This window comes from Haemaphysalis longicornis, unplaced genomic scaffold (genome assembly GCF_048455015.1).
Source record: "Haemaphysalis longicornis isolate Haplotype H1 unplaced genomic scaffold, Haemaphysalis longicornis Haplotype H1 scaffold_9, whole genome shotgun sequence".
NCBI lineage: Eukaryota > Metazoa > Arthropoda > Arachnida > Ixodida > Ixodidae > Haemaphysalis > Haemaphysalis longicornis.
Genome location: NW_027526460.1, coordinates 106,125,174 through 106,142,894, shown reverse-complemented (window position 1 = coordinate 106,142,894; position 17,721 = coordinate 106,125,174). Strand labels below are relative to the sequence as shown.

Here is a 17,721-nt window from a genome sequence, read left to right as displayed (position 1 = left end):
GACGTCGTGCAAAGACGCGTGAGGGGCGACTCTCCTTAGAAGTTCATTAGCAAAACTCACCGCTAGAGCGTTTGACAGTGTTTGAAATGCTTGCAACTTGCTGTAGTCAGTAACGGTTTTTACAGCGCTTTAGCATCACTTGTTTTGACAAACGCAGAACACTGTGTTCCCACAAATAAAAAAAACTGGCAAGTTACTGCTCGAAACAAGCCTATTTCACAGTACGCTGGGAAAAGACACAAAGAATGCGCGTGGTCCTGATGTCTGAGTTACGATCCCAGCTTTTCCCCAGGTTCACCCTTCCAAAAGTTTTTTTCACTTATATCGACTACAAGGTTGCCCAACTGCTGCCAATCGTAAGCTTAGGTAGTAGAGATCTGGGCGGCTGTGCAACGTAGCACGGTGCCCTATTCCATGCGCACCGTCCTTCTCGCTAAGCCAATTACTTGAGCACCCGGGATTCTACGATATGAATATTATCTTTCTGGTTCGCGTGATCATTTTGATGGAGGGTACTGCTTTTTATTAGGCCAATATGCGTTGTGCAATATCCACAGACCTCGCCACCTGGGAGGGGCGGCAACAGCGTACGACGTAGTAATTTAATCGGGCTCCAGCCGGGGAAGCTTAAAACAAAAGAACACGTGTGATGCCTGAAAACCTGTAACGCCCTTGCCCCGCATTCAACAATTTCAATGGGCGATCAAAGTATTCAGCAGTAAGAAAGAAGCTATCCTGGCTGCCCCCTTTAGTTTAAAGATGTCGTAATATAATGAGTACTTGAAGGCGTCATCTTTGAGCATACCTATGTAGCAGTTACGTCCTATTTTTCTTCCTTGGTGATAGTAGTTGCCAACCGGTGTCAACTACAACAGCCGTAATACCGGTGTTATCTCGGCCATAGGAATTAGGTGGACGATCTGTAAGAAATAATAAAGCTTCGACGGCCTTGTCTGTGGTTCGTATGTCCAACCCTAAGCTGTCAAAATTATCCCGAAGGGAGCTACAGTGCTTCTTTTAGAACAGGTTACAATTGGACCACAAAAATCCAAATTTTCTCTTGTGTCCCCTGGACAAATAGTATCACTGTAGAGGTGGTCTTCACGTACATCTAAGCGCCTAATTTTTAAGAAACCTGTCGACTTAACTTTGATCACCCTGTATATCCAGGGTGATCAAAGCGAGACTAAACTAATGCGAGAGAACCTGCATCGCAAAAATACAGTGCTCTGTTCAAGTAAACTACGCCATTTTATCGAAATTCACCCAAATATCAGTGAAAACACAAGAAGAGAGAAGGTATGGAGGCGTTCGCTTTCTTTCTCTTCCGACTGAGCGTGTCCTCGGTTAGGATGCGTTACTCTTCATTAGGCTGGCCATTTTCCCCTCTTCCCTGTGTTCGTTCTGTTCTTCGGTGTGATTTATACTTTTTTTGTATTAACTTTGGAAGTAAGTAAAGCTATCGGTCATTTACGCACTCTGAAAAGCCCAGCTCAAACGCAGTGAAATGTAATCGGCTAACACGGCATGTCTGTAGCTGTAATTCCTTATCTGTAGGCCCTGACGCACGAAAATGCGATTAACGGATGGAAGAGATGAAGCACTCCGCAACCCACTCGTACCATTGTGCTCGCTGTTCGTTTGGTTTGGTCTCTGTAAAAAAACCTTCTCTGGTGGATTTCCGACATGCCTTCTCCCAACAAAATTTTTAGTCCCCTATTGGCTCTTTCACAGTGTCCTGATAACCTTTGTGCGGTGACTTCATTTGCGGGATCGGAAAAAAACAATTAATGAAACTTTTGGTGGTGACTTGGGATGTACAACTGGCACTTTTAATTTTTTTCATCGGAAGCGTAGAGTACGTTTCGTCTTGCGGCTTCAACGAAGACAAATCGCCGTGTACTTTTCATTGATTACAAAGCGCATACAGCAGTGACATCGCTCTAATTTGTAGTGTTTTTGATGGCTTCTGGCGTGGGCACATTCTTGCTCCAAGCATAGTTATTGGTTTATATCGGCTTGCGTTTGGCTCGCCATCACAATGACAAACGGATTTGCTATCCATAACACGGCGCATACCGTCGTAAACATTACCATGCCAACGCGAAAATCACTGATTTACAATGGAATAGTAACAGTTGCCAAACATCCCTACGTATTCTTATAAGATGCGTTCATGGAAGTGTACCGCTGGGTTCGGGGATACGTTTTCAGTCCATATCGAGCATGAGGAGGAGAAAACATCCGCAAAATCACTACTGATCGTGCTTCTGCGGCAGCGCCTATAAAAAACTGAAGGCTCACGCAGGCTTTGGCTGAAATTTATGATGCATGGCACGCTCGTTGGAATTTTTTTCACGCATGCACTATACAGCACGTAACAACCAATGCTAATTGACCTCTTGCCAATTGCTTCTTGTGTTTTAATTTTCCAGTGCGCGCGATATACAAAGCTTAGAAGCCGTTAGGAATTGAGGGCTGGCGGAGGGTTCGAAGTTTGCGGGTTGCGATTGTGCCTACCACTGGGCAGCGGTTGGTTAGGACGTCAGCTTTGCGCACTCCTTCTGCAACCTGGCTCTCTGACTCGTAAATATGCCTATAAAGTTGAAGCAAACTCAAAACATTACAAAAGATTCTGTTAGTTCAGTGTTTTAATTGACAGAAAATATATCTCGATGTTTAAATTTAGGGGTCGAGTTTAATGGAAACGATGTAGGGTGAAAACTTGCTCAATCATATTTGATCAGAAAAAAGCAGGCAGTAGTAGCGAAGACTATTTAAACTGGGAAACAGCGCTTTAAACGAGGACAGCGAAGAAGAAGACACAGACACTAGCGCTGTACAGCGAAGAAAAAGACACAGACACTAGCGCTGTCAGCGCTAGTGTCTGTGTCTTCTTCGCTGTCCTCGTTTAAAGCGCTGTTTCCCAGTTTAAATATGAACCAACTAGCCCAAACCCAAACTTTAGCGAAGACTGCTTTCCATCATTTTGACTTGTCTGGACGAAACGCTGCTGTTTTCACTTTCACATCAACCGAAGCTTCCTAAAGAATGATTAAGCTTTTCGAAAAAGACAAACGGGTATTCAAAAATCATCTCTGGACTTGCCTGCATGGGGTTTTTAGGGTAGAATTTGCGGAATTTTTTCATTCTTTTCTGTGACTGAGCTTTTAGTGAAGTGTAATCTCGGTGCGCAACACTGACTGACGTATTGCCTGTCCCAACCAAGCAATTTATTGTGAAAACAGCATACATTTTTGTTGTGTAAAGTTGTCTAGTACACCCCGGCCAGTATATGTTCAGGGAGGGCAGTGTGCTATGCATTGAATACGCGCTTAACGTTTATAGTTCGAGCACATATTTCTTGTTGCTGATGTTTCTAGCTCGTATGCTGTAAAATATTTTGTATTTTATCAATACAGAAGTAGAGTACGGGCCAATATCTGTAGTTTTTAACTCTCCTTCAGCATGCGCAATATTCACAATTTGCTAAACTGTATTGGGGTATTATTAAAATTATTTTTAAAGCATAACTCTGTTAACAGTTTAGCACTTATGTGGGTGTGCAACTTGTTTGCCGTGCTCACTGTTGCTGATTACTCGTGGAAGAACGGATCAGTTATTCGGTCATATCGAACGAAGACCTGGAATCACTTTGTTTTGTTTCTTCAAACATGCCCTCTTGCGCATTGTGTCACCTATAGCAACCCGTTCTGACCCAATATTTTTCGCCACGCTTTTTTTTTTATTTTCAACTTACTGCCGATCTGACTGCCGCTATCTATAGGCGACGGAGCGTAGACGGCGCATGTTAAAGGGACACTGAAGTGATATGTAAACATTGCGGGATTACTAGCGCAAATTGTAGTCCGGAGTCCCCAGGCCATGTTTCGACCACTCTAGGCGCGTTTACGCGATTTTATTTAGTAGAAAAACTAATTCGAAAACGCTGTCCTCCTCTCTTTACGCTCGCCCATTTTTTGTGGCGTTTTCGTGTGACGTCAGGAGGGGATGAGCTGGCAATTGGCTGCGCCACGGCTGCGCTACTGCACGGCTCCCCGGCCGACAGAGTCAGTCGGCCCAGCGTTTCGTCCGCCGGCCGCCGGCGGGTCGTCGCAATCAAGGAGGTTAAAAAAAAATTGCTTGGTCGCAATTCGTTCGCTTAGTTGAAACGAAGCCAGGACACGTTTGTGAATGGAATATTGTGCCTTTCTTTGCTTGGTTTGTTTGTACACTGTATCTAGCTCCAAGTCAAGGTCGCTTAACACAAGCGCTGCACATGCGACGCTTCGCTGACTGGTACGCCAGTAGGAAAATATAAGGCCTCTTGAAGGCGGGAGAAGAGTCAGCGAAGTCAATATAGGTACTAAGCAAATAAAATCAACTGATATTTTTACCGTACAGCGTAAAACTAGGGCGCGGGAAGCACTTTTTTGCGCTGGGCGAACAAGCACAGCGGTCAGCAGCACTACGCATCTGCGAACGCTTTTCCGTCTACGAAATGCAATTGCTAGACGTGAGCTACTGTGGAAACTCGGGCGACGCTTACTGCACGACCGCAGTACAACAAATAGTCACCTAAGCGGCTTGAAATGCCAAAACTAAATAAAAGTGTAAACCGGTTGTACAATATATACCCTATATTAGCAAGGCATTCGCGTCCCGCTCCGTGGCCTAGCGGTCTGGGGCGCTAGGAATTCACCGCAAATGTTTTGCGAGTCACAAGTTCGAATCCCCGTGGGTACGTGGTTTTTTTTTTTTGCAAGTTAACTTTTTTGTTTTCCGCCGTGGTTTTCTATGTTGAGTTCACCTTTTTTTGGGCCGCAACGTTCATGGCTACACGAACTAGTTCACAAAACGCGCGCAGGCTGGCACTGGCGCGCTAGCGAGTTCTCGTTGGCGTGCTGTTGCCATAAGCACCGACTGCTTGCAGGCAGTGGGCACAGGCCAGAATGAACAGACCCTTGGCCTGGTGCGAACACGCTTTTTACGATACAGGCATGAGGGAGGCAAGCTCCAAATATTGGGGAAAAGCGCATGACATTTGGGCGTCTGCGGGTACGCAGAGGGCGTTCATGCACTGCGTAGGTCTCGGCTAGTGAATGCTACGACTACAAGCCGTCCTGGGAGGCTTATCTTGTGCATTTTATAGCCGACAACATGGCAGAAGCGCGGTACGATGATTACTGAGATATTGAGAATGCCCATCCAACAAAGCCATTGGTTATGTTTTACAGAACCGAAGCCGAAACCGAAACTTGTGTGATTGCTAACCTTGGGCATCGTCCAATCACGGCGCCCCTCCTCCCAACGTCACATCCTTAGTTGGTGCGGCCGCCGCAAACCGCGCATGGTAGTTTTTCTTCTTTCGCGCTTTGTAAAATAATTACCGATTTGTCAACCGGATAAACGATGAAAAGTGTGCTAATTTGAGCCAGCCTACGCAGTGCAAGCAAAAACGGGAGCTTGAAAAATTTACTTCAGTGTCCCTTTAAGCACCGGTAATGGATGAATTTTTTGTTCACTAGCTAAGCAGTGGCTTATATACAGAAAGCTAAAAGCAAAGTTTGTAGGAAAGTACTGCTTTTGCACTGAAAATCGCGAATGTTAAGCTCAGCTAAAACTAATATTATAAGCGGTGCTTAGGCTGCTGAAGATATTTGCTGAACAAATTACACATGCCATCTATGGCCATCTCGGTGTTGAAGATTTATTGGAGTGGTATTTGCGCCATGAACATTGTTCCAATTAAATGTTACATTTGCAGTTGTGTAACTTGTGTTTTGGGGTTCTACATTGTGGGCATATCCTATCCTATTAGTATGAAGGAATATAATAGAACATAATAGAATAACGCGCCGTCGTTATTCTCACTGCTCTCGCTCAGCACCGAACTGCCCTGCCGAGAGACTCTGCCCACAATGGGTTCGAGAGCGAGCCACGACTCTCGCCGCGAGTGTACGTTTTCAATCACTTCACCGGGAAGCGAGATATTTCATAGTACAGGGGTTTATTACGCGGGAAACCACGATACAAACGCTACACTGCACTACGCACCTAGCCCCTGGGGCATACAGCCGTCAGCGTGTGCCCAGCCCGTAGTCGGGCAGCAGTTAGCGTCCGCCGGCGTTGGCCGGCCGCAACGCTCGCTGACGTAGGGGAAGGGGGCTCTCTGTGGCCGCTACACATTTCAAGCCGCTGGACTCGATCGGGTGGCATCGGCGCTCGTCCGCTGACCTCAGACGGCGCAAGCCGTCACATCGCGGACGCGGGGGCAACCCACCAAGAAGTAGAATATGCCCGCGGAGACTCGCCGGGCATCCTAGATAAACGCACTGACGCAAATCGAGGTATGCGCTAATCGACACGGTGGGTGCCGTGACCCACGGAAGTGGGAAACAACGGCCAATGCAAGAAACGGCCAGAAGTGGCCGAAGGGCATTTACGTACCGTGCGATGGCTGCGCGTCCCAAGGGCGGTCTCCCCGGGAGTCTCCTGCGCGCATAGTTTAGGTGGTGTTGGCATCCCCCGTCACCTCGTAGGGAGAGGAGGGAGGCGCGCGAGGATCGCCCTCGCCCCACCAAGGAGGAGGACGTCGCTATCGCCTCCTCGCCCCCATTAAAGGGCCTCCTCGCCCCATTAAAGGGGCTTGGCCCCCACAACATCACCCCAAAAATACATCGCGGCTATATTCAATACGTCTTCCGGTTTCCTGATTTTGTGGAATCCGTGGAGGATTCCGCTTCCTCCAAGACGAGGAGGCCTTTGCTCGCGAATGTGTGCCATTATTACATTTTAAATTTTGCGCATGCTCCCTTAGGAATTCGTTCAAACATCTCCCAGTTTGGCTGATATGGGACTTTCCACAGGTGAGGGGGATTTCGTAAGCCACCTTTACAGCACAATCAACGAACAGCTACTCATGTCGTTTTTCGCAGTCTCTCTTTTTGCTAGTAGTAGGAATGCGAAAGCAAAGTTGGCTGAGCTTACTCGGAGCAGAAATAAGGACAGGATGGCGCACATTTAACAGCGCATTGTGATTCCTGCACAAAGTGTGAGCCACGATTGTCTGAGAGAAAGATACTGGGAAAGAGCAGATATCAGAAGGCCCGAGAATTGCTCGAGGCGCATCGTATCAGATTGAAGGGAAGTGACTGCGTCAGTGACACTTCAGTGGTATTGTTCAAAGCCGAGGGGCGGTTTTTAGATAAATTCTTGTGTTGACGGTGTGGGCATCTCTAATGCGCATGTCAGGATGTGTGTACATATGTACGTTGCGGTCGTTGCTATTAAACTGTTGGAAGTGTAGCGCCTGTCCGTGTCTTCTTTCTGTGTGTTGTGTATTCGCGCCACTTATTATGTTTGTAGATTTAAATTTACCACTGCTGCTTTATCGAAGGGGCTCTCAGTCTTTGTTCAGCAGTGAGTGCACCACAAAGAGTGCTCTCAGATGCACCGTGACTCTGCTACTCAAGGATGGAGCCTCGTAAAATACCTGCCATCTTACATGTCTTCACCATCCTTATTGTCCTGTGCCATGAAAGCATCTTCACACCATTGTTTAATTGCCCGTGACCCATATGTATTGACGCTTTTAGGCAAATCATACCATTGAAAAAACGTTTTCTCGGGGAACCTAAAATAGCGACCACACAATATATTCATGGCCCTTTGGCTCGTATAACACGGGCTCGGTAGTATTAATGTTATTTTGTGCGTACTTTTTCTCTTGTATTATGTCATAGGTATGCCCGCTTAAAATCAAAGATTAGCGCCATTTAAACAAGCCGGTGCGTGGGATCTGGTGTAAATGCGGGTGTAAATGTAATCTGCGCTCACTCCAAGTGTGGTGTGCCGAAAAAGTAGCAAGGATTAAGAGAAGTGAAGCGCGAAGGCCTCCAGCCAGAGGCGTAAACTAGTATCTGGGTGTTTTTTTAGTACGCGATCCGAAGCGCTCCAGCACGAGGTGTAAACATGTGTGTCAGTGTTTTTTTCTGTATGCGTTACGTTCTAGCACGAGGCATAAACGAGTTTCCCGGTGTTTTAGTACCATGACTACATGAGACGAACAGTGATTATGACGACGACGAGGACGACAACTACGACCGCGAAGCGCGAACAGCCCCAGCCCCTTAGGGGCTTGCCTCTAAACTGACCATGCTGCAGTTTCGGTCGTTACATCAAAACTTTGAATTGTCTTAACGTATCGATGAGCTGAGCGTACATGACTTTTTTATGAATACGCGCTCAGTCCCAGGTAGGGAACGTCAAGCTTTTGCTATTGGTTACGCTCATGAAGAATGTCAGACTGCTGGTTCGATGACATCGCTCACACGGCGACGCGAGAGATGAGGAAGCCGATTTATTGACCAGTCTGGTGAACAACAAAAACAAGGGAAGTGACACTTGTTGCCCAATACTGTGGTATTCTGTTTCAAGAGAGTACCAGTTGCAGTAATGTCATATAGAGCAACTGTTCAATTGCTTCGAAATCTGTAAAAAAAATATTTGAGAACTATCTTTGCAGCTGGCCAAACATTCCAAAATACCAACATGCTATCCTGCTTTACTTAACCAGGCATCATTACGTGGAACAGTTCAGATCTCTAGGCCAGTGTTTCACACTACCAGATCCGGGATATCACTTCCGAAAATAGGTGTGATACACCCACGAATAACTGGTGCCACTAAGCGCAGTTGGTTTCCTCACCGCTGCAAAAGTTTCTCGTGCCTTTATGCATTGATCAAAATTATAAGGCGTCATTACAAGGTGCTTTAGAAAGTAAAATAAACATGAAAATCGTTGCCCATCCAGTGGTGCTTACTGGCCACCTCGGCTGAGAAGATTAGTCATTCGTTCATTCGGGAAACTGAACTGTCCGCCTAATCGAAGTTTTTTCTGGACCAGAGAGCATTTGCCCGCAGGAAGACCTGGTAAAATGGGGACAATTTAGAAAAGCAAATTGATTCCAAGGAACCCGGTGCGGCCACACTGGTAACGTGGTAAACAAAAAGGGCCCTAAAGGTACGACTAAGATACAAAGTATTTGCCATAAAAGATTTCTGAACATCGAAGAAAGAATAAGAGGAGTGTCATATGTTAGAAAAATGAAGCATTATTCATCTAAACGCATTCACACTATTAATTTGTGCTTAGGCGGTTTTAGCGCTGAGAAACACTGAATGTTTCCAGGAAAACTAAATGATATAGAACTTTTCGGTTGACAGGACTGTGCGTCAGGTTTCAGACCATCTGCGAAGGGCCGATGTAGAAAACGTGTGGTAGTGCCGGCTTGTTTGCACATACTGAACATTTGAACAACATTTGTCCCGTTTAAGGGCTGTTGCTTTGATGTAGAAATGATCATCATTCAGAACAATTTAGTCGTTCCCTGTAAGGCGGCAGCTGCGAATTACGAAAAGCAGCTGTACATTTTTTTTTATATCTCTCCGATTTATTCTCGCGCCACATAGGCACTTTTAGTAGGGGCTCATTAGATCGTTTTTCAACACTCCCGGGTTCTCGCGCACCGCAAAGGGACAAATGTTGCAAGTCATACCAAACGCAAGCAACTCTTTAGAGCGTGCGAGCATTAAACTACGATATGTGACACTCGATGTTATGTGCGGGATGAAGCACATTCTAAAACGAATGGATGACCAAAGCTTCAAGGCTTATTCTATCGTCATCATCAACAGCCCACTAGGTGCATTGCAGGACGAAGGCCTCGCCCATCGACCTTCAGCTGCTGTGTCGCGCCGCTCGATTCCATTCTTTCCCTCTAAAATTCCTTATTTCTTCTGTCTATGGAGTAACTGGAATTCCCCTTTGGCCCTGAAGCCGCCAAATCTCCCCATGTCTCTCCCTTAGGCTATCTCCGAAGTAGGAAACATGAGGTAGCTGAGAGCAGCCCCACTCACTGATACTTTACCTTTAGAGCTGTGTTCATTTTGAGCTCCAAGATCTTCTGCATCCTGCACCTACCACGTGTACACTGTAGCATTTAGCAATACAAGAAATAGCTTTTTACGAAGCAGTTTCAGTATACTCAAGAAAACGTGCCAGTTGAAAAAAAAGTAGACGAAGCAACGAATACTTTTCAGAGTATATTTACGAAATCACGTGGTGAGCATTCGTCTAGTATCTGGCTGGGATATTTTGTACTGCATGTTTTATTTTTGTCGCAGCCCAATTCAAAATCTCCTGAAAACATTTCTCACAAAATGCTACTATCAATTCTGCTCTTTAAAATGCGATTAATTGTTCGCAAAGTGCTAAAAATATTGATAAAATGTTTATACATTTTTTATCTTGCTAACTCAGTTCGAATCACCATTGGACAGATGCAGTTACCTCTTCCATCTGTATTATTACATTGGGCGGCTCACGCATAAGTATAACCGGTGCCTATGGCTTTCGAGCAAACAATGCTGGTTTCTCTGCTGATTATAGATAATTGTATAAATAGTTGATACGCCAAAATAAAAATAGGCAACATTCATTCTTAAATGGCTCAGGGGCTAAGCTGCCAATTGTAGTGTCGCAAAATAGATCAAGAGATGCTTACGCTTGCGAGTGAACCACTTTTATTTTGGTTTGTGAACAAGAGTTTTAAATCAGACAACCTGTCTGCATCAAAGAAAGTTCATTGCGAAGTAGATGAAGCAGGAAAAGGAAAGCTGACCATATTATTGGTAAACGGGTCATAAATATATTGCCTCCCCAAATAAACGCCCACAACGGTTATGAGTATTCAGTTACCTCGAATTAAAAAGCCGAACAAAGATAGAAATACTTTGGGGATTGTGAGACGCGTGTTTGCTTCTTGTGTGCAGACAACGCTGACAAGTAACGTTTTCTCAAGTATAATATCAGATTCTTTTTGTCTTTGTCGTTTTGGTTCCATTTGTAGACGTCTCACTGGGATGCCTACAGGTGTTCCTACCACATGTCTAATTTTAAGTTTGAGAACAACATATTTTCCTTGCACTATTGATAAAGTGTTGACCCATAGTAGCCGTTCAAATGCCCGCATTACTGCGCTTTCCTTGTTAAGTGCACTTCTTCTGGCCCTTTTGTTTCTCTTAAGATTTCTTCGCGACCGAAAAGGAGATTGCGTGGAGAAGCCGTGCACTATCTGTTCGATTGTTCACTGGTTTGTAAGGCGTACAGTAACCAACGTCTATCACAACCTCTCTTAGATTACTTCGTATTTATTCGGCTTGCCAGTCACATTTTACTACTAACCACGAGTGCCATACAAGTTGAAACGGGGGACCGCTGTAGCTGTAATAAAAGAAACAGAAATTGAGACACGCTATTCGAATAACAGGCAGAAAGCATGCGAAACAGACAAAAAAAGATGTCTTCACGTCCTTGTAATGGTCTGTAAATAGGGCGCCTGTGCCGTCAATATAGCAGCCATCGTACACTCTGATAGGCTGCGCCACCATTGCCAGGCACGCACGAATCGTGCCGTTGACGGGAAAGTGGTGTATCAATAATTCAGCCCTCCCTACAGTTAAGGACCTATCAATTCTCTGTACAATACCTTTACGTGTCCGTGACACAACAAACGCATCAAGCTTGATTCACAGACAATGTTATAAAAAACATGGCAACAACCAGGGTCACGTTGTTTTCCGTAACAGCAGGTCCGCTGAATGCTACTCAACAAACTAATTAGTGCGGGCTGACACTAAAATATAGGCAAGCATGGCTCATTCACATGCATTGTCAGAAAATGTCCCTCGTGAGACTGTTTTGGAAGAGTAGTGGCGTGAGGACAGGCTATAATTAGTGTACCAGGAGGCTAGGCCTCCTGAAAAAACGATCGTTTTTAGCTCTTTCCGGCGGAAGCATGGCACCGTGGAAGTGGAGGCGAGTTGTGAACGTAATAGCAATTTAAGTGGGGCGGGATACAATCGCAAGATGCACCTTCTATCTTATCACATTGGTAACTTCGCCATATCAGTGAATGCGGAAGAACATGTATGGAATACCTCTTCTAACTGCATGACACCAGTTAATATAAGCACTATCGTCATATTGTTTCTGCTTTTTCGCAAAAGCAATTGTCGTGATGCGTTGAACTAAAAGTTTATTAGACCTTATGATCCTCGTAAGCTTCTTGAAGAAGTCTCTCGGAACGCATGACCACCATAGTCAACTTCGCTGGTGAAAACACGGGAAACGCTGCCATCAGTAGCAAGATCATCAAAAATGTGGGAAAGAAAATTCTTATAGGTAGCGAATGGTGGTAAGTATCTATTTTTTGTGCGTGAACGAGGTAAAGTTGTATTAGAAACTGAAATATATTTTTTTTTTGAATTCATATATTTCACGAATAAATAAAAAGTTCTTTGACTACACCTAAAGGTGTATCTGGAGATAAAAAAAAAATGTCAGACTGGCGGCGCTAAAATACATCTTCACAAGTTACATGATAATTGAAATATTCGACGTCAGACAAAGACGCCGACCAGTCTTTTTATTGAAGCGGAACAAACTTTATATGCATAAAAAAAGGTTAAATACGATAGTATGGTAATTTGTTTCTTCTAGAGATAACTCGCAATAACCGAAAGGCTAATGCTAAACTGGTGTTAAACTCCCGCACGGAGCCGCGATGATGTGTGAGAGCCCTGGTATAAATTTTGCGGATCTCGCTTTCCAAATAACTGAAGATCAAAGGAACTGTGGCTTTGCCGCAACCCTCGTTAATAATCGCAAGCGAAAAAGTTTTATGGGAAATTTTCTTCTGTGAATAGTGCAATATTCAAAGCACGTGAGGGATGAAACGAGAAAATATATCAGCAGCTACGGCTTTACCTAAATTTACTTATTTATATAATGCCTAAATGGAATGAAGGATTTTACTCGTAATCAAGTTATCCGGCCGGTCGTCTACAATATACGCTCGACCACTGCAACGCAAGGCTTGTTCACACAGAAAAATGCGACATCACAGGTAGGCACCCCTTGACAGCTACAACTGCGTCCTTGTATGCATACATTTTAAATACCTATTCACTCACTGCAATTTTTACTTGAACACGAAAAAGAACACAAAAAGAAGGCATTCACACCGCACAGTAAAAAAAGGGGGGTATAAAATATTTACAGAGTATAATAGCAGATGTTGAGATTTATGTTTGGGGCTTTTAAGAATACTTAGTACTGTGTATGAGGACTGTTTTAAGCCAATGATTGTAAACAAAGCCCTGTGATTCAGGTGACGAAAGGCCTCCGAAAGATTTTTTTTTGTTAACGAGCTACTTCATAAATCCTTTTGTCTATGCACTTGAATCCATATGTAGCTACGTCTACGTTAATTGCGCTAGTTCGATCAATACCATGTCACATTTGTTTGCGTCCAACAAGACATGCTGTAACACTCTAAATGCGTGCAGCAACTATCTAAACAAAAGCGTTGTATTTGGGCCTTTACCCCGCTTTAATACTTTTAACTGTGGCTACTAACAAAATCAATTATTTTAAATTCGTAAGAATTGTCTACAGAGCATGCTGAAGAACCCAAACTAAATTGGTATGTTGCGTTGCACCTGCGTAAAATATGCGTATTTCCCGAAGTTTGTTCAATCAAAATATTAGCGCAAATGTGTAATAATTGACGAAAGATAATAGCTCAAACATGCCTCAACTAGAAATATCAGAAGCGCTTTTGAAATCACCCAGGTATCTATAACCAGCTGCCATCACGCCATAAAGCAAAAATAAAAAGCGAGAACAGCAACTTGGCGCAGTTCAACATATAATTGTTATGTCAGAGTTGAAAATTATTGCTCGAACAGAACAAAAAACTGTGGTTGATTCCTCTGTCATAAGAATCGGTAAAACATGAAAGTGAAATGTGCACCGACATCTGCGGCTGAGCGTTATTCCCGGGTCGGTGTGGGTGTGCTTGGAAGGCGATGTCCTGCTGGCGGATCGCTTCGGGAAAGGTATACTTGCGTCATTTCTGTGATGAATATGACGTCAGTCAAATCTTGGTGTCTACCGTCATAAAACACTTCCGTTTTAAAATGTAAAACCCGAAAACAAACAACCCCAAGTATAACGTGCTCTTTAGTACTAAAGGTTTCTTCCCCGCACGAAGTCCTATTTCCTGCATTGAGTTGCATAAGCGCGAAACGTGACTCGGAAGCACCTTGCTGTAGTGCGCCGCGAGCGTTAATTATTAATTAGCGTTTGTGGTGCGGGCATGCGAGGTTTGCTTACGTAAGAAAATACTCGAGCCCGGATATAAGACACGGGCCTTAGAAGAACACGTATTCAGGGCTTGCGGTGATTCATTATCCCGAGGTCTTGTCACCAAGGCACGCGATACATTTTGTGCCACAGTTTCTTTTCTCACGTCGCTTTTTTTAACCCTGTTGAAGCACTGGACCTGCATGGTACAGGGATGACGTGTAGCTCGGTTACTTGTTGTAGAGCCGGAAAAATAAAGATCATCTGCACCCCGTAAACTGTTCCTACAAGGGAAATCACAAAATCCGTGGTCTAAAGCGGCCCTGAGTCACACTGCCGTTTTCTGTAGTAAAAAATTCTTCCTTGTGAGATTCGGGGGCTCACTCAATAAAACAAATTGGGGCGGCTTGCACTATTGTTGCAACGATGGAGAAATAGTAGAGCTGGCGGCTCCTCTGCCTTCGTCGGAGACCAGGCTGTTTTGCATCGCATGGGTTTAAGAAATTGCCGCTGAAAGTTCTCCGCGACTGGCAGGCCCAGATGGGTTTGTGCGCAGGCTTTAACCTTTCTCCCAAAGGAAACCGCATCAGCACGCGCCAGTACCCACGTGTTCGGAAATTCGGCGTCTGTAGCGCGAACTCGGCGTCCTTGCTCCCCATTTCAGGCTCGAATGCACGTGAACTGGTGGAGATAACAGCACGCGAATGATCACTCCAAGAAACGCAATCTCATTGAAGCCAATGTCATAACGCAAGGCACACAGGCTAGATTCTGACCCGGGAAGTGTTTTTCACCATGTTTGTTTTTTGTGTTTCAGGCATTGGCCCTCTTGTATTGTATTTTGTTGCCAATTCTGGGGTTTAGGTTATCGCTTTTTTTAATTCTTCTATTATGTTTTCTCAGCCTGAAAGCTGACGTGTGAAATTGCCTTACAGTCATGTAATGAGGCGGCCTGAGAAGGCAATATGCAGTGGCGTTTCACGATAGGGGCGTCTAAATTCGTTGTTTGGTATATTTCTTTCGCTTCGAAATTAACCCATTTGGTTTGAATACTTTTCAATATTCCTATCTGGACTCTTTTTCTTGTATGTGTTGCGCACTGCGGGCCAACACGAGCTTTTTGTTTTCTTTCCATTTGGCGGCACATGTAATTGGTCCCCGCCTCTGCAAACCTGGTGCCCCTCGGGCTTTCGGCGCGGCATAGTGGTTAGGTTGCCAGTTTGATGGCGTAAAGGTCGCGGGTTCGATTCCATGGACCTTCCTAACAACATTTTTTTTTAGGTTCGCACTCCGAACACCTGCTCGTGGACCTCCTCGCCACTTTCCTCCAGACTTCTTGGCCTAGCATTTCCTATTCACCAATCCGCCGACGATCATAGTTTTCAGGCAATGCTTCACGGCGGAACTAAAATCTTACACAGCTCGCTGATAAAAAGTCGGAATTTTTGTGCACGTAGGAGCGGAGAGATGTAGCCGCGGGAGCGTTAACGGAACGTGCTGTGTTGCGGGGGTGTTTTTTTAGGATGTTGAAAAATTATGAGTCAGACTTTATTGTCCAAACTTCTTCTTCAACCTGTGCTCCAATTATATCGCTTGTTAATGAATTCAACCTTTATTTATCAGTGTCGTTGCCATCGCGATGATTATGCATTGAATAAGCGCATGGTTAGCCCTCATATTATACGAATACGTGCATTAAGGGTGGTGCTAGACATTAGGCGGCATAAATATGCCTAAGTGCTATATTTTTATGCGCTGGTGTCATATTGACCTAACGGAAGTTATGTAGGTATAGCGAATGTGTCATGGCCTTGATAGGGCAAGGCCAATTAAAGTGGCTGTTCACTTCACCTTGGTACTTCCATCTTTGACGCCTGCTGCCATTTTTGACAATAACCCCTCGTCGTCATCATGATCTTCGGCCAAGAAAACCCCCTTGCAAAGCCTGCGTGGAAGCCCCTGCAATGAAGTTACTTCTTTAAGTGTGTGAGCAAAGATAGGTTATGTCGACAAAACTTTCCCGGTCGCTCCGTCAGCAGAGCCTTTCTCTCCGCAAATAGAGGGGGCGACAGAAAAGCTCGGAACGAAATTGCAGTGGAGGGAACGCATGGGCAAAGGTGCCCTCGAAATGTGAAAGGGGCGACATCGCCAAAGGGACTACCGCCAAAATGCGTCTCCTATTGCACTTTCTTGCCCTTTCCTACTCGCTATCTTTTCCATGTGCTTGGCCATTAGCTACATCGGAGCGTACAGCACCGCAGATGAGCGGCTGAACTAGGCCTCTCTTGTGTGGTCACAGAAGCTGCGCTGCTTGACATAACGTGAGGCCCAGATCAAGGTGGTGGCTTTCTAGCATATATGTTTGCGCGTTCCGTGCCATCTGTCAAACACTGACATATACTGTGAACTGCAGTGTGCAGCCGCTGCAGGGCGAACAAACGTGGAGGCAATATGGACAGTGCCCGACAGGGAATGCACGCCAAAACTGTTGAACAATGGAAGGAGCGAGAGGCTCACTTTTCTTCAAAATTCGCTAAGTGATATCAATTTCATTTTCACCGTCCCTTTTTCATTCAATTGATTGAAGTGCACTGAAATCGTTACCCCAGCGCTAGGGAGTTTTATTTGTTACTTTGGTTTGTAGCTGGTAAAAACGTAAAATGCCCTTATTAGGAAGACTAGTTATTTGGCAACTCAAAGTTTTATTTGTCTTGGTTCTTCAAAGTTATGCGAAGGTTAGCTTGTTGGCCTCAAGTGAGCAGTAACCAGCCAAAAATTGCCCAAATAATATACCTGGTGTACAACCAATTTTATCGCGTTAATCCCGAAACTAGTATAGCAGAACATATAAAGAATTAGAACAACGCATTCTGTGCTCCTCCTGAAATCATGGGCCGCGAAGGAATAGCAATATATTTGACGTAATGAACTTTTTTTGTAAGTACATAGCGGGAAAGAAACAAATGCTAATATTTTGATCTACTCACTAAATGCGCGTTCATCTTGCACGAATCCCAAATTCACGAATATAAATGTAGACCAGAACAGGCACGTTACAGATGAGGAACCGACGTATTGTCAGAAAATGGCATTCTTAATATAGTGTTTGTGCAGTTACGGACGACCACAAGCTGCAAACCGCATATTGGGTGTGTCGATCTTTCTTTTTGTACGTGCTGCGCCAAGAACGCTTGAACGCTTCATAATTACTTTCAAAATCGTGCGTTCTAGAAACAAAATATCAACGAGCATCTCACCCGCCGTACATTCCGTATTCCGCATCTGTGATCTCTAGAGATAGTTCAATGGTTAATTTATGGAAATAATGACCTTACGTTAAATGTTTTCAAGCCTAGTGATAGCTTGCCATGGAATTGTCTTTTTTATTTACCGCGATACAAAAAAAAATCTCTTGGTTCTAAACATTTGGTTGTTCATGGTTCTACAAAATGTCAAACATAAAACGCAAAAACAATGAATTTCCCGCCTGCGCCACCCGTCGGCCTTAC

The 17,721-nt window shown here is 44.6% G+C and overlaps 1 protein-coding gene across 1 annotated transcript in view; it reads right to left on the bottom strand.

Annotated features, from left to right (window-relative positions):
• The window catches only part of LOC144153343 (uncharacterized), an 88,712-nt gene extending 73,298 nt beyond the window's left edge, over positions 1-15,414 (bottom strand). Inside the window, exon 1 of the mRNA XM_077684993.1 lies at positions 15,385-15,414. Coding sequence (XP_077541119.1) covers positions 15,385-15,414 — 30 coding nt within the window. The remainder of the gene's footprint in view (positions 1-15,384) is intronic.
• Between the last annotated feature and the right edge of the window lie 2,307 nt (positions 15,415-17,721).